Raw genomic sequence first — 24,834 nt, 5'->3', positions numbered from 1 at the left:
AAGGTAAATATTTTTAAAGTGAGAACTTCATGGTGTCCAAAAAGATTATAAACCACATTAAAAAAACACACAATGAACTGGAAAAACGGCAAAACCTAAGATAAGAGGTATATATTATTAATATATAAAGGGCACTAAAAGACCGTAGAGGGGTGAGCAAAAAACATCTACATGTCATAATAGAAGAAATACAAACGACCAATAACGGGAACATGTTTAACCTGAATCACAGAGATTAAAACATCAATAAGATCTCACTGTTTGCCTGTGATATCGGCAAGGATTGAAAGAAAAACGCAAAGAGCTCCGAAGAAGTGGTCAGCCGGGTCTCTGCGTCGGCCTCCAGACCCTTGCAGGAGTGTGAACTGCCACACGCCCCGGGACCAACTGAATGGGTACTGGGACTTCCGGCTCCGGAACGCCCGTGCCCTCTGACCCCGGAAGTGAGGTGAGGCTGTGCGGAGCCGCGCGCGCTTCGCGACAGAGCCGTAAAGGCGCGCGCGCGGGCGCGGAGCATGGCGGTGTACTCGGCGGCGGCGGCCGTGCTGGCCGGCGTGGAGAGCCGCCAGGGTTCGCTCAAGGGGCTGGTGTACGCCAGCAACTTCCAGGTAGCAGGGTTCGGGGTTCGTGCCCGGGAGGGGGCCCCCGGCAGGGGGCTAGCTCGGCCCGGCCCGCGTCTCACCTGGGTCCTCTCGGCCGAGCGCAGAACGTGAAGCAGCTGTACGCGCTGGTGTGCGAGACGCAGCGCTACTCCGCCGTGCTGGACGCCGTGATCGCCAACGCCGGCCTCCTGCGCGCCGAGAAGAAGCTGCGGCCGCACCTGGCCAAGGTAACAGGAGGCTGCGTGCTAAGTCGCTTCAGGCGTGTCCGACTCCGTGCGACCCCATGGACAGCAGCCCATCAGGCTCCTCTGCCCACGGGATTCTCCAGGCAGGAATACTGGAGTAGGGTGCCATCTCCTCCAGCAGGAGGGTGAGCCTCTCCTAACCTTAGGGTCTCTGCTCCGTCGCCGTCCACTGTGTGATGCTAGCAAGTCGCTCCTCCGAAATGAGGAGGCGCAGCCCCTCTCTGTTTTATGAATTGAGAGGAGGTGCACAGGCTTTAGAAGGCAACGGCACCCCACTCCAGTACTCTTCTCTGGAAAATCCCATGGACGGAGGAGCTTGGTGGGCTGCAGTCCACGGGGTCGCTAGGAATCGGACACTACTGAACGACTTCACTTTCACTTTTCCCTTTCATGCATTGGAGAAGGAAATAGCAACCCACTCCAGTGTTCTTGCCTGGAGAATCCCAGGGACGGGGGAGCCCAGTGGGCTGCCGTCTATGGGGTCGCACAGATTCGGACACGACTGAAGTGACTTAGCAGCAGCAGCACATGCTTAACTTTGAGTCTTGTGTGAAAGATCGAGAACAGAAGACAGAATGTTGATAGCGCAGCAGGCTCTGTTTAGGTGAAATGAAAAGGTGGTGTCGACAAGGGAGGAGGGTTCAGATACAGAGCTTTTCCTGGTGAGAAGCCATGGGAAAGGGGTTCGGGACTGGGAAGTCAGGCACCAGGTTCAAATCGTGTACCTGTCCGTTAATTTCTTGTGGCTCACTTTTAGCCATTACTATCTTGATAGGTGGTCTGTTTAACTCTTCCAGTTCCAGCACTGTGGAGTTCCAGGATATTCACACTCAAGGTTTTCTTGCCTCCTTTCTCCATCCCAGGTGCTAGTATATGACTTACTGCTGGGAAAAGGCTTTGGAGGGCGTGGGGGCCGATGGAAACCTCTGCTGGAGCGGCACCAGGCCAGGCTGAAGGCTGAGCTGGCGCGGCTCAAGGTTCGTCAGGGTGTGAGCCGAAACGAGGACCTGTTGGCAGTGGGACCCAAGCCCGGCCCAGGTGAGCTGGGAGGCGTTGTGGAGGTGGGGGATAGCGAGTGGGCCCGGCTCCTGCTCACTCACTGCTGATTGCTTCCTAGCCTCCCAGGTGCCTCGATTTGTGCGAGTGAACACTCTGAAGACCTGCACTGAGGATGCCATTGATTATTTTAAGAGACAAGGTTTCTCCTACCAGGGTCAGGCTTCCGGGTGAGTTTGGAACCCTGCCTGAGCATGGAATGGGCTTCCCAGGTGGCTCAGTGGTTAAGAATCAGCCTACCAATGCAGGGGATGCAGGTTCAGATCCTTGGATCGGGAAAATCCCCTGGAGGAGGAAGTGGCAAATCACTCCAGTATTCTTGCCTGGAAAATCCCTTGGACAGAGGAGCCTGGCGGGCTGCAGTCAATGGGGGTCACAGAGTCAGACACGACTGAGCATGGAACGCTGCATTAAATAGAAGTGACTAGAGTAGGCGTCCTTGTCTTGTGCCTGGTTTTAGAGGAAGAACTTTCAGCCTTTCCCCATTGAGTGTGACGGGAGCCATGGATTTGTCATATACAGACATTATTATGTTGGTATATGTTCCTTCAGTACCAAGTTTGAGGAGAATTTTTATCATGAGTGGATGCTGAATTTTTTCAGATGCCTTTTCTGCATCACCCTCATGAGATGGTCATGTGATTTTTGTCCTGTTCACGGTGTATCACACATTGATTACTTCGTGGATATGGAACCATCCTTGCATCCCTGACCTTGGCATCTTGTGCATCCCTTGTTTTAACAGATGTCACTATTATGCAGAAACTGAGTTACTGTACATGCTTCCCTTTTGTCTAGTCGTTTACTACTTTGGCATCTCTGTCCGTTCTTCTGGATGCTGCCTGGGTTTAAGCATCATATCCTGTCGTGATTGGCACGAGAACCCTCAGCTGGTCTCCCCATGTCCAGACTTGCTTGTCATGCTCGTCCTCTTTGTGTTGGCTGCAGAAAGTTCTGAACCCAGATATGATGCTTTAGTCCCTCACTGAAAACCCTTGGCCCTCCGCTGGGCTGTGCCCCCCGCCTCCTTTCCAGTCTGCCCCGCCCCATCCCTGCACTCTGCTGCCTCCTGTTCTGTCCTTTCCGCGGCCTCCTCTCCCTCACTCGCCTTCATCTGTTGCAGATGTCTCCCTGTCGCCCTTCAGTGTGTCGCTTCGAGACCAGGGTGGTAGAGAATGGCTGTGTGTAGGTTTGGATACCAGCTCTGCTACTTGGGCTTCCCTGGTGGCTCAGACGATAAAGAATGTGCCTGCAATGTGGGAGGCCTGGGTTTGATCCCTGAGTTGGGAAGATCCCCTGGAGAAGGGAATGGCTCCCCACTCCAGTATTCTTGCCTGGAGAGTTCCACGGACAGAGGAGCCTGGTGGGCTACAGTCCATGGTGTCTCAAAGAGTCAGACACGACTGAGGGACTCACTTTTTCTTTCTACTGCTGCTGCTAAGTCACTTCAGTCGTGTCCGACTCTGTGTGACCCCATAGACGGAAGCCCACCAGGCTCCCCCATCCCTGGGATTCTCCCGGCAAGAACACTGGAGCGGGCTGCCATGTCCTCCTCCATTCTTTCTGCTACTTGTTAGCTTTCTCATCCTAGTTGTCGTTCTCTAGTTATTCTCTCATGTTTTCTACATGGGTCAAGTGAATGGACAGTGCTTCTCCATAGTTTAGAGAACAAAGTTTTCACCTCAGCTCCTCAGGGTACTAATTCATCCGTCAGGAATCAGCTCAGTACTCAGTACCTCCCTGTACCAGGCCCCTCTCCCCAGGGTTATGTTCTGATAGTACTGGCTGTTGCGAGCCTAATGTGTGTGAAACCTTTTCCTACGAGGTTTGCATGTCATTTAATCCCCACCTACCGTTTTCCAGAGGTACAGAGGCTGAGGTGCCCATGCCTCCACCTCTGGGATCCTCTGGGCACAGAGTCTGGCCTGAGAATCCCATTCTCTTTAACTGTTGCCTCTAGCTTATCAGCGTGTTAATATACTCATAGCAGTTTTAAGCATCTGTCGCATCAATAAGCAGTCAGGTGATGTGTGAAGTGCCTGGCTGGTACCTGGCACGGAGGGATGCATAAAATGTGGAATAAGCAGTTCATATTCCCTGGCAGCCTCGAGGACATCAGGGCCCTCAAAGGGAAGTGTTTTCTCCTGGATCCCTTGCTGCCAGAGTTGCTTGTGTTTCCTGCCCAGACAGATCTGCATGACCATCCACTGTACCAAGCCGGTCACCTCATCCTGCAAGACAAGGTAGGGAGGAGGGGTGGAAAGGGGGGAAGCAGGTGGGGAGGGGTCAGCCTGGGGCCTCCGTTCACCGGGCCCCGTGCTCTGCGTCGCCAGGCGAGCTGCCTCCCGGCCGCGCTGCTGGCCCCGCCCCCGGGCTCCCACGTCATGGATGCATGCGCCGCACCGGGCAATAAGACCAGTCACCTGGCCGCTCTTCTGAAGAATCAAGGGTGAGTGCCGTGGGCAGACAGGAGTGGGGTGGGATCTGATCTCGAGCTGTGTAGGAAGAGGTGAGGAACACCTACTCCAGGAAGTCCTGCGGGCTGAAAGGAGGCCTTGCCTTTCAGTGTTTCCTTCTGGACCTAGGGCGGTTCCCTGAGCTTCCCAGTGGGCGGCAGGTATGAGATGTGAGTCCCTGAGCCCCCGGAGCACAGAGCCCAGGCCAGCTATTTCTGACCACTGAGCTTTTTAATTTAGAATTTAAAGACATTTAAATAGCCTGTGTGTCCTGACTTCAAGTACATGTTACTGTGTCCGTTAAGTTCTCAGTTCACTTCAAGTCTGCCCTCCTCCCTAGGAAGATCTTCGCCTTTGACCAGGATGCCAAGCGACTGGCGTCTATGGCTACCCTGCTGGCCCGGGCGGGGGTCTCCTGCTGTGAGCTGGCCGAGCAGGATTTCCTGGCAGTCTCGCCCTTGGACCAGCGTTATTGTCAGGTCCAGTACATCTTGCTGGATCCCTCCTGTAGTGGCTCTGGTGAGATGGCAGGGAGCATGGCCCAGGGCCCCATGGACCCAGGGCAACATTTGGAGCATGAGGGGTGGTCGGGTGTCCTGGCCTGAGGTTTGGTTCCTGTGACCCTTGGCAGACGTGCTCACCTGGAAGCGGGACGTGCTCTGCCAGGCTGGCTGTTATGAAAGCACTCTTCCTTAGGGATGCTCAGCAGACAGCTGGAGGAGCCTGAGGCTGGCACGCCGAGCCCGGAGCGCCTGCGCGCGCTGGCTGCCTTCCAGGAGCGGGCGCTGAGCCACGCACTTACCTTCCCCACCCTGCAACGCCTTGTCTACTCCACGTGCTCCGTCTGCCAGGAGGAGAACGAAGACGTGGTGCAAGCTGCGCTGCAGCAGAGCTCAGGGGCCTTCAGGTAGTGGGTGTCCACCTGGGCCTGGGAGGGGCCGCCTCTGACCTAGACGCCCACCCCAATTCCTGCCTGCAGGCTGGCTCCCATCCTCCCCTCCTGGCCGCACCGAGGCCTCGGCACTTTTCCAGGCGCTGAACACTGCCTCCGGGCCTCCCCCGAGACCACACTCACTGGTGGCTTCTTCATCGCAGTGCTTGAACGGGTAGAGGTGCCGAGGTGAGTGACCGGGGGGCCTCCCTGGAAGAGGCTGGAGGACTGGGGCACATCTCACTCCCTCTACTTTTCTTCTAGCTCCGTCTCACAGGCCAAAGCAGCAGCCTCAGAGCTGACACCCAGCCCAGCCCCAAAGAGGAAGAAGAGGCGGCGGAAAGCGGTGGCTGCCCCCGGCACACAGCCCGGCAAGTAGCGGGTGCGCAGAGCGCCGACTCCTCTCAGGCCCTCAGCCCCAGGTGGCAGTCTGGTTACGGTTGGAGGAAGAAGACTGGGAACCCCGTTCCTCCAGCTGGAGGGAGATGGGACACTCCTCTGCTTTGAGTCCCTTCCCTGGGCTGTGCTTTTGCGGGTGAGACGCACTGCTGCTCACAAAAATAAAACGCAGGACATGGTCTATGATAGATCACAGTTTTTTTATTCTTAATGACATAAGCAAGGAGAAAAATCTCACATTCATACTAAAAATTCCAACTAGACTCACAGGAATTCAGTCTTCGTTTATAATGGAAAGTCCCAGCCTCCCGTCCCTGTCCAGTGCACGTACGTGTCCACACCCACATTCACGCGCTCACACTCGGGGCGGGGGGCTCCTGGACCAACTGTCCCGCCTGTGTAGCTGAGGTAACCGAGCCGAGGGTCTACCTTCCGTGAGGTATAGGCAGCAGCCTGATTTCTAGACCCATGCCCGCCCCCTCCCGTCCAAGCAGGTACCCGGGACTCACGCCCCCTTCAGCTCCACACGAGCTCTCAGGGTGGGGAGGCGTGTCCCCCGCCACGAACCATTCACCCTCAGTCACAAAGGGGAGGGGACTAGTTACACCTACGTCACATTATTCATAAAATAAGAATTAACATCTGTTTCCAGAAGGAGCTCAAGTCCCTCAGGAATGCTGCCGGGACAGCATCTGAGCCTCTTCTTCACACAGGCATAACTTAACTCTACACAACTAATCTCTAGTCAAATAGCATTTATACTGAACCACCTCAATGAACCAAGCTTGAAGGAATTTAAAAGGCAATTTAGCTTAAATACAAAAATAAATTTTTATTGTTAAAAAATGTTTAAATATTTTTTTTTTCTTTTAATTTAGACACACGCATTCATACTTCTCCCAAAGAGGATGGGCATGGCAGCAAGGCTCATGGGCCTGGGGTAGGGGATTTGGGAACAAAGGGAGAAAGGAAGGGATGGAGGGAGTAAGAACAATTTTAAAATGCGGTTCATTCATTTAGGGTTATCTAACACACTACGAACAGTGAGGTTAGGTAGGTGGGAAAGAGCGAGCACAGGGCAGAAGCCTTGGCTTCCCCTTGGCCCCATCCTCCTGGGCTGCCAGCCCTTAAAAGTCGAAACACCATGTAAGAATTCAAGACTCGGCACTTGTAGCCGTAGAGTGGTGCCACTTTCCACACTCAATTAGCGAGGCCCCAGAAACTTGAGAAACAGTTAAGTCCGGCACTACCAACATGCCGCCACTCATACAATTCAATTCTTCCTCCAAACTCGATTCAAAGAGCAATAGACATGAGCATCAGACAAAAGAACACAGGACAAAGCTTTAAACAGACGATCCCGGAGAGGCAGACAGGCCCAGTGAGGCCAACGGGGATGGTGGGTGAGGAGACAACTGAAAGCAGCGGGGTGGGGTGGCTGTGTGTGTGGGGTGTGTCCTGCCTGTGCCAAGAGCTTCCCTCTCCCGGAGGAGGTACCACCCCTGGGTCTGCCAGGCTAACAGTCTTGAGCCACCAAGCTTTGAGGGGCCAAACTGGCAGAGCGGGATGGGGGTGAAAGGTCGGCTCGGACTTGGCAGGAGGAAGTGGGATAGCAGGAGCTGCACCTGCTGGGGTCTCCAAGGCAAAGCTAGACTCAGGATCATTTTAAAAGGACTCGACCCTGCAAGGAACCAGTGAGGGATGAAGCAGCAAGAAGTGGGGAAACAGAGTTCCCTCATGGGACTGGTGGGGGAAAGCCACCTACACAGCTAGGCCAAGCTGGTGCGGCTTCGGGGATGGTCCACCCCAACCCATCAAGTGCACAGAGGTGCAGGTGGCGGGGCCTGACCTGCTGGCCTCCAGCCAAGGTGGCTCTCGGGGAGAGGGCGGGCAGGGGGCTGCCTGCCTGAGCTTACATACTACACGGGCGTCGGGGAAGGAAGTGGACAGTATGTACAGATGTTTCCTTAGTTCTCTCCAGCTTCACCAGTTCAACTGTTCAAGTAAGGTAACAGGCTTCTGCCCTGCCACATCCCTCCCCCCATGACACCCCCAGACCTGGGGCTTCTGCTTCCTGAAAGAGGGAAACAGCCCTGACGCTGCCACTACCTCCCTGGGGGCTGAAGCCAGAGGTCTGGGGTTGGTCTGCTTTATGGAACTAGAAGGATCAGAGGCTCTTCCTAGCAGGTGCCGAGGTCCAGATTTGGGCAAGGTGGGGTGGGGGGCTGGGTGAGGGACGAAGGCTATTTCTTGCGGGTGTGCTGCCTCCGGGCCTGCAGCCGCTGTCGAGCCCCTGGGGTCTTGGATCCCGCACCAATGGAAAAGGAAGGGGCTGTCGATCCTGAAAAGATTCAACAAGATCTCATCAGGGTGGCTGGGACCCAGGAGCACTTCTCTAAAGAACACTGGGCACTGGAAAAAGGCAATCCCTCTGGGAGAGGCACTGGTTAAAAACACAAAATCTCAAGACCACAGATCGTCTGGGAACAAGGCCTGACCAGCATTTTCACCTGGCTTCCGAGTGGTCAGTTGCTCAACTCCAAACGTGGGCGGTGCTGGATTCCTGGACTGGCCTCAGACAGCTGGGTGCTGCCAGCCCGCCCCACCCGACCCCTTTTCAGAGGAGACAAGATCACACTGGCCACTTACCGAAAGGTCCGACTCCGACAAAGCCTTGGGCAGGTGTTGAGGACGTCCCAAAGGAGAGGCTGCTGCCAGCTGCGCCTACCCCAGGGGCTGGGGTGTTCTGACCGAAGGTGGGTGTGGAGGTGCCTAGGATGGAGAGAGACAGAGAGCTATATGGACCAGGCTGGGGAGCAGAGGGGAAGGAGCCTCGAGGGAGCTCGGCTCCTGGCAGGGCCTTCCTGAAGGACACCTGGGCTCTGGGTCCCCCCAACAGAAGGACAGCACCGATCTTCACACCGGCTATCCCGGGCGAGCCTCCCAGCTGGCAGGGCTGGCTTTTGGCTCCCACGGCAGGGCTGGCTTTTGGCCACCTGAGGAGCAGGGCCCCTGCATTCCCTCAGGCAGCAAACCCAGCTCAGGGGCCGACTCAGTGGACCTCCGCCTTTAGCCTGAGCCCGATCACCTGCCCCCCGTCAGGACTAGATGCGTGATGTCTCTCCTTGTCCACTTGTCCTCCCCCCTCCGCCCTGTGGGTCCCCTAAGGCCCACTGGGACTCCCACCAGTCCTGCTGTCCCTTCAGCCCGACCTTTTCTCACATAGGGGTAGGCTGACTACGGGGACTGGGGGGGTGGAAGGCAGATTTCTGCCACTCAGGCTTTCCCTCCCCTCCCAACTCCCACCTTGTTACCACCACTGCTCCAGACCCCACTCCACCACGGGCACTGACTCTGCGCCCACCTCCGCTCAGCCTCCCGGAACACCCAGCTACCACCCCTCCCTCAGTGCATGCTTCAGATTCAGCAGGCTGGCTTCACCAGCTACCACTTAGTTTAGGCCTACATCTCACGACTGAACGTGGCTGGGAAAACAGTGCTGGCGGGCCTCACTCACAACCACACTGTGAGGGTATGATGCCACCTACAATCCAACACCATCTCCCGGCTCCGAAGTGACTACTCGGGAGGTCCTACAGGGCCCTCTCACACCTGCCTCCACACACACCCCAACCCTCCTCGTCACAAACATTCTCGGAGATTAAGTCTGTTACTTTCTCAGAAAGGTGTTCCTCTGCACTCAGTAATCACACGTTTCACCAAAAAACCGATACTGTATGGCCGCATTTAACGCCCGTCTCTTCACTATCACGATATAAAGCTCCAAACGAGTGGACGCTGCCCCATGAGCCAAGTCAACTTGTGATCATACCTCCAAACACAGGTTTGCTGTCAGGCGTGCTGGTCACATTGAAGGCAAAGGATGTGGTCTGGTTGGGCGCGCCCAAGCTGTTTTGACTCAAGCCTCCCCCAAAAGGAGCTGTGCTGCCAGTGGTCCCACTCTGTCCTGCCCCGAAGCCGAATGCTCCAGAAGCAGCGCTGGTGCCTGGGGTGGCCACACTCATCCCAAAGGCCCCGCTCCCAGCCGGGGCAGCCGGTCCCCCAAACGTGAAGGGCGACGGTGTTGTGCCGCCGAACACTGAGCCGCTGGTCCCGCTGCTGGTGGTCTGGGTGGTAGCGCCAAAGCCAGAGGTGGTGGCCGCACCAAAGGAGAAAACAGCTGTGGTGCTGCCAAAGGCCGGCCGGGTGCTGGCGGAGGTGCCAAAGGCGGATGGTGTGGCTTTTAGACCGCCGAATGCTGGCTGCGTGGCACCGCCGAACGCTGGCTGGGTTGGGGTTGGCGCTGGGGTTGCAGTTGGGGCTGGGGCTGCAGAGTTTCCGAAAGTGAAAGAGCTGCCAAAGCTGGGCACGAGAGCCGGCTTGGCAGCCCCCTGCGGCTGCCCTTCGGTGGCCCCGAAGGTGGGCTGGGGGTTGGCACCCGGGTAGGATGGGAGAGGAGGCTTGGCGCCCGAGGCGAAGGGAATGTTGAAGGCTGGGGTGGCGGTGCTGCTGAACGTTAGCGTGGGCTGGCCGGTGGTGGCCGGGGCGGAGGTGCTGAGGCTGCTACCAAAACCACTGAAGCCAGTGCTGCTGCTGCTGCTGCTGCTGGGGGCTGTCTGAGGGGCACTGGGAAGCGACTGGCCAAAGGTGGTGACTGATGTGGCGGCGGGCATGGCGGGAGGCTTGCCAAATTGGAATATGGAGCCCCCAGTTGGGGTGAAGCTGGCACCAGAAGTTGGGGGAGCTCCAAAGAGGAAGGGCTGGGAGGCGGACGCAGTGGTGCTGGTCACGCTGCTCAGGCTGCTGGTCACGCTGCTCACACCGAAGCAGAATGCGGGCTTTGGAGCGGAGTCTGTGGAGGTGCTGGCCGTGGTCACGGATGTCACTGTGGAGGTGGCAGTGGCCTGGCCGGTGGAGAGCGGGGCACTCGTGGCAGTGGCCTGAGCAGCTGTTTGCTTGAAGAAGGGTGCTAGCCCAGGCACAGATGTGGGTGGCCCCACGCTGCTGAAGATCGGCTTAAAAGTTGGGGCTGTGCTGCTGCTAGTCGTGGGGAGGGCCGAGCTGGAAGATGCCACGGCCGTGACTGTGGAAGGGCTAGAGGGCAAGGGATCCCCACTCTCGCTTTTCGGGGGGGCCACAAAAATGGGCTTGAATGTGGGTGATGCTGAAGACATAGCAGGGGCTACAGAGGCAGGAGGGTTAGCAGCTGGGGTGCTCAGCATTCCAAACAGGATACTCTGCTTGGGGCTGGGAGGTGGGGTGGACAGGGCCTGGGATTTGGCAGATGTCTCAGCCGAAGCGGCTGGAGGGGACTTGGTGGCATCGGTGACGGGTCCTGCGGGAGAAGCCGGGGTCAGCCCCAAGACAGCAGTGGTGGATCTGGAGTCGGAGGAGGTGGCTGGAAGGGCTCCTGACTGTGAGGAGCTCAGAGACGCCAGAGGACTGGGTGTCTTCGGGGGTGAATCAACCACAGTGGTGGTCACTCCAGCAGGCTCTGGGAAGAAGAGTGGAGAAAGCGAATTTGGAATACTTCAGATGTGACAGTGCTTAAAGCCCAGCACAGTGCTCGGGATTCAACAGTCAACAATTATGACTAATCCATATTACAGAACTTTAAAGTGTTCATTCCTGAAAACAGGCCAGTGTTCATAATCTCTACCCTTCACAAATCATAAGAAAGATTTCAGAGGATAAAACGTGGGCCCCGTTGGGGATTACATGTATAGAAGCGAAGAAAATTCCAATCACCTGAACTTACTTACGTCCAGTTAATAATCTAGATACACCTTATACAGCTAATAAAGATGCACTGTACCATATTCACCCACCAGGCACAAGTAGAGAGCATATAACCATGAAGGAGGAGAGGGTCTCTGACCACGAGCCAGGTACTCAGAGCCCCTGAATGCCTGACACATTCTACGACATGATAAAGTGCAGCAGAGTGTGTGTATATGCAGTGCCAAGAAGGCTGAACAGCAACAGACCTTGGAAACTTCGGGAAGAATAATGGTACCTCGTGTTGTGGGATAAGACATCCTAACCATGTGATCACTGACACTTCCAGGACACCTCACGAAGTCAGCATTATTTTCTCATCTTACAGATGATGACAAACAAGGCTCAGAAGAGCTGAGGGACTGGGTTTCAAATCAAGAGCTACTTGGCGACCAAAACTAAGCTGCCTCCCTCAGCTCTGAGTGTTGCAGCCCTTCCCTAAAACTGATGACAGCTTCTAAAGCTCTTAAGCCTGCACCAGCTCTGGTAGAACAGGGTCAACCTTTAAAACAATTTCCAGGAATTGATGAGCACGGTGTTTTTACTTCTTTAAAATTTTTGTTATTAAACCACTCTGCTGTGCTGGGTCTTTGTTGCTGCACGCGGGATTTCTCCAGTGGCTGCGAGTGGGGGCTACCCTCCAGTTGCGGTGCGTGGGCTTCTCACTGTGGTGGCTGCTTTTGCTGTGAAACAGGGGCTCCAGGCACCCAAGTTTCAGCTCGTGTGGCTCACAGGTCCTAGAGCACATGGACTTAGCTGCCCTGCAGCATGTGGAATCTTCCCGGACCAGGGATCAAATCTGAGTCCCCTCACATGTACACCCGCGGCTGATTCATGTCAACGTACGGCAAAAACCACCCCAATATTGTAATTAGCCTCCAATTAATTAATTAAAAAAAAAAATCTGAGTCCCCTGCACTGGCAGGTAGACTCTTATCCATATACCACCAGGGAAGTCCTGGCGCTTTTACTTCTACCTAAAACAAAAGCTGATGTCATTACACGTGCCAAAATAAGCTCTCCTGGGAACTCCCTGGCAGTTCAGTGGTTAGGACTCCATACTTCCACTGCAGCGGTCTGGGTTTGATGCCTGGTCGGGGATTAAGATCCTACAAGCTGTGTGGTGTGGCCAAAAAACAAAACAGAGTAAGCTCTCCCACTCACCAGGGAGGGAAGGTAGCCCCGGGGAATTCTGCATCTTCTTCAAGCTCTCCAACAGTGGGTTAGTGCTAGGGCCTTGAAGGGAGGTTGGGGATGAAGCAGTCCCAGCGGCAGGCAGGGTAAAAGTGAAGGAAGACTGACTGGCAGGTGGGGCCTCGGTGACAGAGGATGAGGCAGTGTCTAGGGACGAAAGAAAAGATGACACTGTTTGGGAACGCTTTCCAGTTGCATAGCACGGAGCACGGGGAGTTCGGGGCCTCAGTACGACTCACAAAGGTTTCCCTTCAATGCTCACCATTCTCCAGATTCCACTGAGGGCCCAAATGGATTTCCCACATGAGAAAGACCAAAATAAAACCCAAGGAGACAAAGACTCTCTGGAGTGTGAAACTGATCTATATTCCTTACCAGTCTTATCCTCTAAGACCTTGTTAAACCACTGTAATGAAGCTTTCTTTTCCAAGTCCAAGTCCTCAGCAGTGATCGAATAACCAAGCTGGGGAGGTGGAGGCTACCAAAGAGAAAAACAAGTCAATCTGGAGAAACTGTAAGAATCCTGTATTTAGCCTTCCTAAGGCAGAGCTAAGCTGGGGTGGGCAGAAGTAGAGGGACAGGCCCATACCAAGGTCAGCTGGTCTCCTCGCCTGGAGGGCAGCAGCTGAACCTTCCGTTTACGCTGCCCAGAGCTGCCAGGTGTTGATGGGGAATTCCACGAGTTCTGCTTCTTCCATGTGGTTGGATCTGCAACTAAAGAAAGATTTAATTCTCTTCTTCTCTGCCAGAAACGGATAGGTTATCTATCTCCTGTTTTTAACACTGAATTTTCACTAGGTATCTCTGAAAGATTCTATTTTCCATGATTTGGGCTCTTGGATGGGGTTTGCTAGATTATTTCTAATAGTCAGGAGGATATAAAGGGAGAATTGCTCCGAATCAAAGCATACAACTACTTCTGTTGTTGTTCAGTCACGTCCAGCTCTTTGCAACACTATGGACTGTAACCTGCCAAGGGCTTCTATCCATGGGATTTTTCAGGCAAGAACACTGGTGTGGGTTGCCATTTCCTTCTCCAGGAGATTTTCCCTTCCCATGGATTAAACCTGTGTCTCCTGTATTGGCAGGGGGATTCTTTACCACTGAGCCATCAGGGAAGCCCACAAAACTGCTTACTGAACAATGGTCATCTGGACTGCTCACAGATACCTCAACCTAAACTTATCCATAGCCTAGTGTTATCACATATTATACTGTATTCCTCTGAGTCACCTTTCTCCCTTACCTGACTATAAACCTCTGAAAGACAAAACATCTCTCTGTATCCACGAGGCCCTTCACAGAGCAAGGTTCAATACCTCCACCAACAGCCGCTCTAGTGCACTCATCAACTTACCCTTTTCTCCCTGGGACTCCTTGTCTGTTACCAATGGAGTTGAAGAACTAGAATGATGAGAAAGCTCCTCTTCTCTGTAGGAGAAAAAGGCAGAATTAAGTTTTGAAAGATTTGCTCACAGAAAGTACTGGATAACTTCCTGTACCTACTTACTTGCCTATCAACTGGTCTAGAACCACCATGATTTAGGACCTCAGAAGGCCAGGACAAAAAAAAAAAGAAGTCAAAAGAAAATCCCAATAGAAATGAATGGAGGCAGTTTATGGAAGCCATGGAGAAAGTTTTGTCTTAAAACCACCACAAATCAACACTTTTCAAAACCTTGCTTACAGTCCACCAATGTGAAGCCTGCTGCCCACTGATTTCAGCCACTCTGTCTGCTCTGTTCGGTAGGGTCTGTGCTCCTGCACCCCCGTCACTCACGCTGCAGCGTCGGGGAGAGAGCCAGAGGCCTCTATAGCTGGGACGAAACGACTGTGAGAGCGGGAGCGACCTGGGCGCCAGGTCACTGTCCTCTACAGGCTCCTTCCTCGCGCCTCAGGATCAGAGCGGAGGAAGCCCGAGAGCCAAGGAAACGGCCCTCCTTCCCACCCCCTCATTAACCCATGCAGCAAAGAATAACGGGTTCAGTCAGTTCAGTTGCGTCAGACTCTTTGAGACCCCATGGACTGCAGCACGCCAGGCTTCCCTGTCCATCACCATCTCCCAGAGTCCACTCAAACTCATGTCCACTGAGTCGGTGAACCATCCAACCATCTCATCCTCTGTCGTCCCCTTCTCCTCCCACCTTCAATTGTTCCCAGCATCAGGGTCTTTTCGGCTCTTCACATCAGGTGGCCAAAGTATTGGAGTTTCAGCTTCAACATCAGTCCTTCCAATGAACACCCAGGACTGATCTCCTTTAGGATGGACTGGTTGGATCTCCTTGCAGTCCAAGGGACTCTCAAGAGTCTTCTCCAACACCACAGTTCAAAAGCATCAATTCTTTGGCGATCAGCTTTCTTCACAGTCCAACTCTCACATCCATACATGACCACTGGAAATACCATAGCCTTGGTCCATAGATGGACCTGATTACCTTATTTTCTTTGCTGGCCTCTCTGGTGTCTGGGAGCGGGATGAGGCTGGGCTAGAGAACGGAGATGAGCTGGGACCACTCCTCTTCCACAGCTAAAAGTCAAATACAAGCACGATTGACCATAGTTGATAGTTTATCATCTGACCTTTGATAAAGTTTTATTCATCACTGCATATAACATCTTTTAGGTAACTAAGAAAAAGTCCGAAGAACTAATGGCATGCTAACTAATAAAAGTAGAATCGAAGAATGTACTTCTGGCATTTGTTAAAAAAGAGGATGTCACACTCACTTAACCGTTTAGAGCTAAGACGGACATTTAAGTTTGCCCCATATTATCTATGGAAACAAAAGGAAATTAAGAAACTGTTCCAACAAAGATAACCTAGTAAACTAGTTTAGTTTTGGTCTCATTAAATTTTCAGTTTTATTTCATTAACTTTATTTTTAAAAATACATTATCATGACATTTATGACTTTTGTAACATCAGTGGTATTTATCATTATATGATAATTATCCATACATCTGTCTCCTCACCAAGCGGAGTTCCAGTGATTAAGAATATGCCGTGCAATGCAAGGGACACCGGTTCGATCCCTGGTCCACGAAGATCCCACATGCTGTGAAGCAACTAAGCCTGTGGACCACAATTACTGAGCCCGTGTGTTGCAATTACCGAAGCCTGCGCTCCTCAGAGCCTGCGCTCCACAGTGAGAGAAGCCAGTGCAACGAGAAGCAAGGAAGAGTAGCCCCTGCGTGCTGCAACTAGAGAAAGCCCACCAACAATGAAGACCCACCACGGCCAAAAAATAAAATAAATTCCAACAAGTACACAGTAAAAAATTTCCTATTTCAACAGTTATTACCGGTTTCTAATATATCCTGTCAAAATCATCCTATACACATCAAAAGATGAAAGAAATCGCAGGATGAACAGAGGACACTATACACAGCTCTGCACTATGCATTTTTAAAAAATATACTTTGAGATCATTTACATCAGTACCCATTAAAGCTGCCTTATTCTTTTTAACAGTTACCTAGTATTTCAACTTACAGAAATACTGTACGTTACTCAACCAGTCCCCGAGAAAGGCATGCTTACATTGCTTCCAAGCTTCCACTATTAAAACAACGGTACAATCAACATCCTCGTGTATGTCTCCGACTACACGTGAGGGTTAATTCCTAAAAGCAAACCTGCTGCATCAAAGGGCATGTGCATCTCTACTATTGGTAACACGGCCACCCCGCCCTGCAGGGAATGGTACCAACTGACGCTCCCAACCAGCATTGTTTGAGGAGCCCGTTTTTCTTGTTCTTTCTTCGGCCATGCCACAAGGCTTGCTGGATCCCAGTTCCCCTACCAGAGATCAAACTGGGGCCCCAGCAGTGAAAACACCAAGTCCTAACCATTGCACAACCAAGGAAATCCCCATTTTGCAACCTGCTAAACCTTCTAAAACAGATTAGAGTGGCAATAACCACTGATTGATACTAACATCAAAAAGGAAACCACCAGACTTCATCTATTCCTGACAAGATGCAATCCAAAGTACGTGTGTGTGTGTGGTTAGTCAGTCATCTCTGACTCTTTGTGACCTCCATGGACTGTAGCCCACCAGGCTCCTCTTTTCATGGGATTTTCCAGGCATGAACACTGGAGTGGGTTGCCATTTCCTCCTCCAAATGATCCTCCTGACCCAGGGATTGAACCCACGTCTCTGGGGTATCCTGTATTGACAGGCAGATTCTTTAGCACTGAGCCACCTGGGAAGCCCTAACCCAAAGTACACAGTACCAAAAAAAAAAAAAAAAAATCAAAGTACATAGTACCACCTGTGCAATATTCTGCTAAATTAACTGAACTTAAATGTAATCAAGCCTCAGAAAACAGGGGATAAAGTTAAAATGACACCATGATGATGCAAACTTAATCCAAAATATGGGAAATCCTACAGAAAAAAATCATCTACTTTTTTCAAAAACATGAAAAAAGAGTAGTAACAGTAGTATTATAGATTAAAGGAACCTAAGAGAAATATGAACCAAATGTCATGAATTGATTTTTGGTTCCTGATTCAAACAGTGTAACTGAAATAAGATAGTTTATCACAATAAGTGCAATTTAAATATGGAGTGATATTAGCTAATATTAAAGTTATTTTAAATCATTTAAGAGGAATAATGGTATTGTACTTATTAATATGAAAAAAAATCTAAAAATATACTAAAAGACCTATAGCTGAAATGACATGTTTGCAATTTATTGTTTTTTGCTTAAACTTTCTCTTCATTTTTATTTATTTTTGCCTGTGCTGGGTCTCTGCTGCTATGCAAGGACTTTCTCTTGTTGCAATGCACAAGCTTCTCCTTATGGTGACTTCTCTAGTTGTGGCTAGCAGGCTCCAGAGTGTGGGCTCAGTAGCTGTGGCGTGTGGACTTGTTGCCCTGCGGCATGTGGAATCTTCCCAAACCAGGGATTGAACCCATGACCCCTGCGTTGGCAGGCAAATTCTTAACTACTGGACTACCAGGGAAGTCCTCAATTTACTTTAAAGCATAACAGCAAAACAAATGGGGGGCAGAGGTTGATGGAACACGATTGACAAAATGCTGTTAACTATTAAAGCTACATGGAGGTCCATCATGGCATTTTCTTTTTGTGTACATCTGAAATCTGACATAAGAAGATTTTAAAAATATGGATAATGAGTGTATACTTAATATGCCTGCTGTCATGATTGAATGAGGAAATGTATGTAAAGTGCTTGATTAGTACAGAGCCTAGCCGATGGACATGAGTTTGAGTGAACTCCGGGAGTTGGTGATGGACAGGGAGGCCTGGCGTGCTGTGATTCATGGGGTCGCAAAGAGTCGGACATGACTGAGAGACTGAACTGAACTGAGCCCAGAGAAAGTGCTCAAGGCAAACGTTGTTATTATCCTTTTAGCATTCCTACAACTGAGACCTTCATCTTTCATTTATATTACTCTAAGAGCCTTCTAGATTAACTTAACTCATAATTTTTCTCCCCTCGAAAATCTTCCTCCACACAAGCTTTATTTTTACTTAGCTACTATACATTATTAAACAGGCACTGTAACGGGTACTTTTCAAATACTACCTTCAGTCTTTACAACAGTCCTTCAGAAATGAGAAATAGAGTTTAAGTCATTAGCCCAAAGCCCCAGAGCTACTAAATGTCAGAGTCAAGACTGGAACCCACGTCTGTATATCTGTGTGGCAGCAAAGCTTCCTCTGTTCCCTAGGCTATATACTAGGCTATATTCTCTTTTTTAGAAAGAGAATGACAACATTTAAAAAATTTCATCAAATTCTCAATGCCTAGAGGATAAATTTCTTTTATGATCCAATGCAATCTGGACTACTTGATCTACCTGATGATAAAATTAGTATCATCCATTGAATTATGCGCCTCTTGCCCATTTATCTGCAATAATGGCTCTGTCTTGTATCAAGTTTCCACACATGACTGCTCTACTTTTGGAGCTTTCTATTCTGTTCCACTGGTCCGTAGTTATCACTCAAGGGTTTGTATCTGTTAGTGGTAATACCACTATCTGACGGTAGAAGGTGGGAGTGAACACTGGCTGATGGATTAATTAGTGCTGGGAACCCATGTCTCCCATAGCACAAGATGAACGTACCTGAGAGAGGCCGCGTGTGGAGCTGTAGGAACTGGTGATGGCATTGCGGCTGGAGCTGGGAATGCCGCCTATGTGTGTGCTGCTTGTCAAGGAGCTCACAGAAGAGGTGCGGGATCTCTTATTCAGGTGATCATCTGAGTTCTGTAAATTAAGACCTCTCTTCAGAGACCCAGGCCTAAGAAGAAGGGGATAAGATACTTAGATGCATTATTAAAGACATTCTTTTACGGTTTTGTCCAGGGACACAAAATCTGTCTTTAAACAAATCAGCGGACACCTGGAGATCAGGGCAAGTTGAAAGGAGGTATTACTAAGGGACACAGGAAAATATTTGGAAGCGACAATATGTTCATTATCTTGACTGTCGTGCTGGTTTCACAGCTGTATGCACGTCACAACTTATCAAACTGTATACTTTAAACAGGTAGCTTGTTATTCACCAATTTTACCCCGATAATACTGTTAAAATAAAAATCAGAATTAGTTAAGAGGAATAAACTATCTTTTCTAAACTTCCAACTAAATTCCCTATACCTCTTTCCTATAGAAGAGCCATTCAATTTCTGTTATGATACCCAGCCACACACCAGTTTATTCTTATACTGGATGAAAATGCTTTTCTCTCTAACTTGGATACACTCACCAATGGATACTACTTGGAGTTGCTCTGAGCAAGTTGTTTTTCTTTTTTGACCTGACAATCCTTCCATTTTTTGGAGTGAGGTTAAAGTGAAAGTGAAGTTGCTCAGTGGTGTCCGACTCTTCGTGACCCCATGGAGTATAGCTTACCAGGTTCCTCCATCCATGGGATTTTCCAGGCAAGAATACTGGAGTGGGTTGCCATTTCCTTCTCCAGGAGATCTTCCCAACCCAGGGACTGAACCCGGTCTCCCGCACTGTAGGCAGACGCTTTACCGTCTGAGCCACCAATATCCACATTTCCTTATTCTCCTTGAGATTCTTCATCTCTGGGCGAGTATGCGCCTTCACACTGCTTCGCCCACCACCGCCCGTAAGATCCTCTCTTACAGTGTAGTACACGAAACCAAACACACTCCACTGACAATCCGAGCAAAAGTTAGAGAAGCAGGACTACCACTAACCAGCCTCATGTCAGTTTCTGTTCTATCAGCACAGACTAGGAGCACATTAGCTTTTTTGGGCAGCCATACTATACTACTAGCTCAAATTAAGCGGATCAATTCCTCCTCAAATGTATTTAAACTCAAATGCAGAGATGTAATATTTTATCTTCAATTTCATATGGTTGCATTTTATCCATTGCACCAACCTTGTGAGCTTCTGTTCATACACCTGGTTATTAAATATATTTATAAACCCTCTTAGCTTTAGCATATTTTATCCATATTAGTAAAAAAACATTAAAAGGAATTAGAAGATAATAATTGTGGCAAGCTACTCAAAACGTTCCTCTCTGATTTCAAAGATGTGAACCTGAACTAATAAAGCAATACAAAAGCAAAGAAGAAAGTCAACGGGACAATTAACTCTGATAAAGCCCCTTTTCCAAACAGTATACATCTCATCCACGGATTTTCACTTACTTAGGCACAAAAGCAGCAGGGACTCCATTGGCCACCAGGGGCTCAAACGCTGAATGTCCGCTCCCACTGCTATCATGGCGCCTACGACAAATCAAAAAACTCTCAATTAAATGAAATTATTTTTCCCCCGGCCCCAAATCATATTCCCATATTGTTGGGACTTTATACTATTTCTGTGGCACATAGGTTCCCTGCTAGACAAGAAGAGGGATGCTTCAACCACAAAGATTCCAAAAAGTTAAATTTATCCTAAGATTTAGGGCAGTAAGGAAAGTATGAAAATATTTCAAGACCTTTTGAACTATTAAGTTGTTTCGATTATTTGCTAATTTCTCACCAAAGTATCAGAATCACAAATTTACCATCCTACCATACCCAAATTAAAAACAAAAACACTTTAGGGGTCAACCGACACTCCTATGGTGTTCCCCAGGTTAATATGGCAAGTGTGTTAAGGAAAAACTTGACCTATCACACAGAAGGGCCTTTGCATGGTGCACATCAATTCAGTTCAGTTCAGTCACTCAGTCGTGTCTGACTCTTTGCGACCCCATGAATCACAGCACGCCAGGCCTCCCTGTCCATCACCAACTCCCAGAGTCCACCCAAACTCATCTCTATTGAGTTGGTGATGCCAACCAGCCATCTCATCCTCTGTCATCCCCTTCTCCTCCTTCCCCCAATCCCTCCCAGCATCAGCGTCTTTTCCAATGAGTCAACTCTTTGACTCAGGTGGCCAAACTATTGGAGTTTCAGCTTTAGCATCAGTCCTTTCAATGAACACCCAGGATTGATCTCCTTTAGGATGGACTGGTTGGATCTCCTTGCAGTCCAAGGGACTCTCAAGTGTCTTCTCCAGCACCACAGTTCAAAAGCATCAATTCTTCGGCACTCAGCTTTCTTCACAGTCCAACTCTCACATCCATACATGACCACGGGAAAAACCATAGCCTTGACTAGACAGACCTTGGTTGGCCAAGTAACGTCTCTGCTTTTTAATATGCTATCTAGGTTGGTCATAACTTTCCTTCCAAGGAGTAAGCGTCTTTTAATTTAATGGCTGTAATCACCAACTGCAGTGATTTTGGAGCCCATAATTATTGCTTATTCCTATCATGTGAAAGATAATATAGAATCCTCAAGTATAGGCTCACTAGGGTCAAGAAAAATTACCACCCTGGAGAACGTGAGAAACCTAGATGAACCATAAAGTTATTTCTTCTCCTATCTCCACACCTCCTCAATCCCTGCCACTACTGCTTAGCTAGCTGACATTAGGTCAAACTGCTCACATGCCAATCATATTTATCTCTAGTCATTATTACCTGATCTTTCTATGACATAAATACACTTGCATTAGTATCTCCCTACTCAATTTTGCTATCTGAAGTATCAAAGCTGACCAATTTTTACCCTGTAGGATATGAACAATCTTGTCTAGGTAATGGGGTCAATAATTTTTAAGTGTGAGGCTGCTGTCTCCTCAGAGGACACTTCTTTGACCACCGTATATAAAGAAGCCCCCTTCTCATTACCCTCTGTTATATTACTGTTTATATGTTTATAATCTATGATTACCTTGTTTATTTTTATTATCCTTCTTCTCTGGTCTCTCTCAAACCCATGAGGACTACGTCTTGTTCAAAGCTCTATCCACTGTACCTGGAATAGGCTCTGACATGTAGTGGGTGCTCCATTTACTGAACTAAAAAAACGACTGGAATCCTTAACCGACTCCTTGCAAAGCCTGTTAAGGCCTTACTAGACTGTTTACTGCATCGTCCATACAGAACAGCAAACAATGAAAGTGGTTTTAGTCTCACTACTGACATATCTACCATGCTCTAGTCCTCACTTCTGTTTGCCAAGCATTCCCCTCAGCACAATTACAACAGTGAAATCGGTGGTTACTCAAATAATTAAATGCCAGGAGACTGTGAGGGGAAGACGTCAAGCATGCTCTCTCAAAAATAAAATTTAGCTGGCTTGTGTCAAAAGTACAAGGTTAACCTGGCTAATAGTTGCCGGCTTATCTCTAGTACTTACGGAAAAAGCAAATTACAAAATTTATCTAACATGTGTCTCAGAAAATGAACAGCATTAATTTAAGACCTTATTATCAACCACTTCTATGAAAACCAAAGAAGGGAATCTACTAAGGGTCACAAACTGGAGCTGGTTTGTATATCTTTGGAGAGTGACCCTATATTTCAACAAAACCCAGGAGCCCCTGGGAGAAGCCTGTTAATTACTCTGTTGGTCCTGTTACCTTCTTTTATTTTCCTGGCCATCAGCAAATATTTGGTCTTCCTCCTCCACTGTCCTTTTCTTTCTCTCTTTGAGGGCATTCAGTACAGTCTCCTTTGCACATGGATCTGGGGCACTAGTTGATGGTGAAGACAGTGTTGAGTTGATAATCTGTTCTGGTCTGCAATGAAAGACAAGATTCCAGCATCAAGGTATTCTAACTGCCAAGCCACATAGCACAGACTTCAGTCACTGGACATTAGAAGCTAACCAGCTTTGCTAACCACATGTTAGCAAAAGTATAATTTTATACACTCACAGAAATCGCCCTAGGCAATCAAAGATACAGTCTAAGGCAAACGAAACCAAAAGATGGTTCAATTACTAGAATCTGGGATTTCTCATTCAAATAAGCAGCTATTTCTCTTTCTGCTTTGTCAGAGAAATAACTGAAAGAGAATAAAGGAAATACAGACATTCGACAATACTCACATTGGAGAACGAGTCAGTTTGCTATCTGGAGGCGCAATCCTCACTGTCACTGGGCTGCACACCATTTTGGAATTACGAGCAGACAGCACAGTCTTCTTGTGACAACCATTCCAGCATACTGTGGGAAGTACCCCCAGCAAGGAATACTGGGCCTGCTGGATTGGATATCGCCTTCGAGGTGTTACTACAAACCGATGTGATAAAGTCCCACAGTCCCTGTGGAGAATGGGAGATACCAAAGAAGCTTGATGAAACGTCAGAAAACTTAAATGACTGAAGAACCTCGTGGGTTCAGATATTTTTCAGACGCTTTAAACTTTTAGGCAACACAGAACACACAGTATGTTTATGGCAACTTTCCCTCATTTCATCTAAGGGCACAAAGTGACAGCTGCGTAACAGCTGTCCCTACAATGGACTTCCAACAATTTGAGAGGGAAATTGAAAACCTTGCCCACACAAGTAAATTACAATGGAAGAAAAGTGTGGGACAAGATGTGAAGGGAGGAACTTTTCAAGATGCTTCAATCTTTTATGCGAGGTCATCAATGATATATTCTCAAAGTCAAACATTTTAAACCCCTAAATGTTCATCTTCTCAACTAAAGGTACTTTTCATGAATCTAGTATTTTCATCAAATTTTTGTATTCTCCTGGATCATCTTTATCAAGTTTTATTGATAAAAGAGATGTTTCCTAGGAACACCTCTTTGAGCTTGGCTAAACCACAGAATTTCAATTAGTGGTCCAAGGGGGGGGAGTGGTGGAGATGGATCTAACAAATAATTTTTAACTACACGTAAAAGATAAATATATTTTCATGAGAAACAGGGGTAGTTAATGGTTTATCAAGTATTCTGCTAAATCTATACTGCATGAAAATTCATACGGTTTTAAGAACTGAAAGGAAGGGAACCGCTGTGGCATTACATCTCATTCCAAAGGGTAAAGGCGGACAGGAGTCGGTAGATACGCATCAGGGTGATTAAGAGGACAAAACGACACAGAATCCACTTTGGACTTAATGGAAAAGAAAATCGGATTTAAAAGTCAAGTCCTCAACTCAAAGCCAGGCGACAGAGGAAAGGCTGTGGAGAAGATCAGGGTTATCTTACCGGTAGGAAGGCCTCCTGGAGGGTCGCAGAAGAGAAGTGGGGAGGGAGGGGTGAACCTGAACACGCTGGGGATGCGCCGACTGAGCCGGCGACGCGGTGCGGACAGGAGGGCGGCGGCCCGGCCTCTCCCGCAGGTCCCTGGCCTCCGGGGCGGGGGCAGGCTGCGGGGGGCCGGGCTTGCCCAGGTAACTGCCCATGAGGAGCAGTTCAGCGGGGTCGGGTCCTTCGAGCGGGCTCCGCGGCTCTAGGAGATTTCCGTTTGCTGCCGATTTGGCAGGAGGCGAGGCGAGCAGAGTTCGCTGCCGCCGCGCGTTACAAACGAGCGAGGAGAGCGCGCGCGAACCTCGGGGCTCGCGGCTCAGTCCCCACCAGGCCGCAGTAGCCCCCACAGCCAGCCAGGCCAGCGCAGCCGCCGCCGGCACCAGGTACAGCACGAGGCCGAGCAGCGACAGGCCGAGAAGCGCCGCCCCGGCCGGCCGGCCACAGCCCCGGCCGCGGCCCTCCCTGACACTCGCTATCGGCCGCCGTCGGTCGCCTCCTCCAGCCGCCGCAGCCGCCGGAGACATCGCGGCTCCGCGCCGCGGAGAAGACTTAAATATCCCAGCGTGCACCGCGCCGCGTCGCCGCGCGCCGACTGCGTCACTGC

General features: G+C 49.9%; 2 protein-coding genes across 3 annotated transcripts; one reads left to right on the top strand and one right to left on the bottom strand.

The window, feature by feature from the left end:
• Nucleotides 1–475: 475 nt before the first annotated feature.
• NSUN5 (NOP2/Sun RNA methyltransferase 5) lies at nt 476–5,870 on the top strand. 2 transcript variants are annotated; one of them, XM_055410069.2, is made up of 10 exons: nt 476–608; nt 707–829; nt 1,711–1,885; nt 1,965–2,073; nt 4,008–4,146; nt 4,237–4,352; nt 4,700–4,878; nt 5,056–5,266; nt 5,339–5,479; nt 5,555–5,870. In XM_055410069.2, exons 1-10 carry the CDS (start codon nt 516–518, stop codon nt 5,667–5,669), a joined length of 1,401 nt encoding a protein of 466 aa, XP_055266044.2. In that variant the 5' UTR covers nt 476–515; the 3' UTR covers nt 5,670–5,870. The 2 variants fall into 2 exon arrangements, with proteins under 2 accessions (XP_055266044.2, XP_088689411.1); XM_088833285.1 differs by lacking the exon at nt 5,555–5,870 and having other exon boundaries at nt 5,339–5,483.
• Nucleotides 5,871–24,777, bottom strand: POM121C (POM121 transmembrane nucleoporin C). The gene is made up of 13 exons (XM_055410068.2): nt 24,189–24,777; nt 23,074–23,289; nt 22,604–22,762; nt 20,335–20,415; nt 18,770–18,944; nt 15,097–15,188; nt 14,019–14,092; nt 13,251–13,375; nt 13,037–13,139; nt 12,632–12,808; nt 9,522–11,183; nt 8,339–8,461; nt 5,871–8,030 (listed from the first exon to the last, which is right to left on the bottom strand). Exons 1-13 carry the CDS (start codon nt 24,752–24,754, stop codon nt 7,933–7,935), a joined length of 3,651 nt encoding a protein of 1,216 aa, XP_055266043.2. The 5' UTR covers nt 24,755–24,777; the 3' UTR covers nt 5,871–7,932.
• Nucleotides 24,778–24,834: the final 57 nt, after the last annotated feature.

This window comes from Moschus berezovskii, chromosome 27 (genome assembly GCF_049115385.1).
Source record: "Moschus berezovskii isolate FMDL1 chromosome 27, NW_MosBer_1.0, whole genome shotgun sequence".
Lineage (NCBI taxonomy): Eukaryota > Metazoa > Chordata > Mammalia > Artiodactyla > Moschidae > Moschus > Moschus berezovskii.
Note: the sequence above shows the minus strand (reverse complement) of the source record. Positions and strands in the feature narration are given on the sequence as shown.

Coding starts and splice junctions, on each gene's coding strand:
- NSUN5 (XM_055410069.2), top strand. CDS start 516: ATGGCGGTGTACTCGGCGGCGGCGGCCGTGCTGGCCGGCGTGGAGAGC. Junction 609..706: donor TGTACGCCAGCAACTTCCAG/GTAGCAGGGTTC, acceptor GGCCGAGCGCAG/AACGTGAAGCAGCTGTACGC. Junction 5,267..5,338: donor CAGAGCTCAGGGGCCTTCAG/GTAGTGGGTGTC, acceptor TCCTGCCTGCAG/GCTGGCTCCCATCCTCCCCT.
- POM121C (XM_055410068.2), bottom strand. CDS start 24,754: ATGTCTCCGGCGGCTGCGGCGGCTGGAGGAGGCGACCGACGGCGGCCG. Junction 23,290..24,188: donor TCCAGGAGGCCTTCCTACCG/GTAAGATAACCC, acceptor CATTCTCCACAG/GGACTGTGGGACTTTATCAC. Junction 13,376..14,018: donor GGAGTCCCAGGGAGAAAAGG/GTAAGTTGATGA, acceptor ATCTTTCTTTAG/TTGCAGATCCAACCACATGG.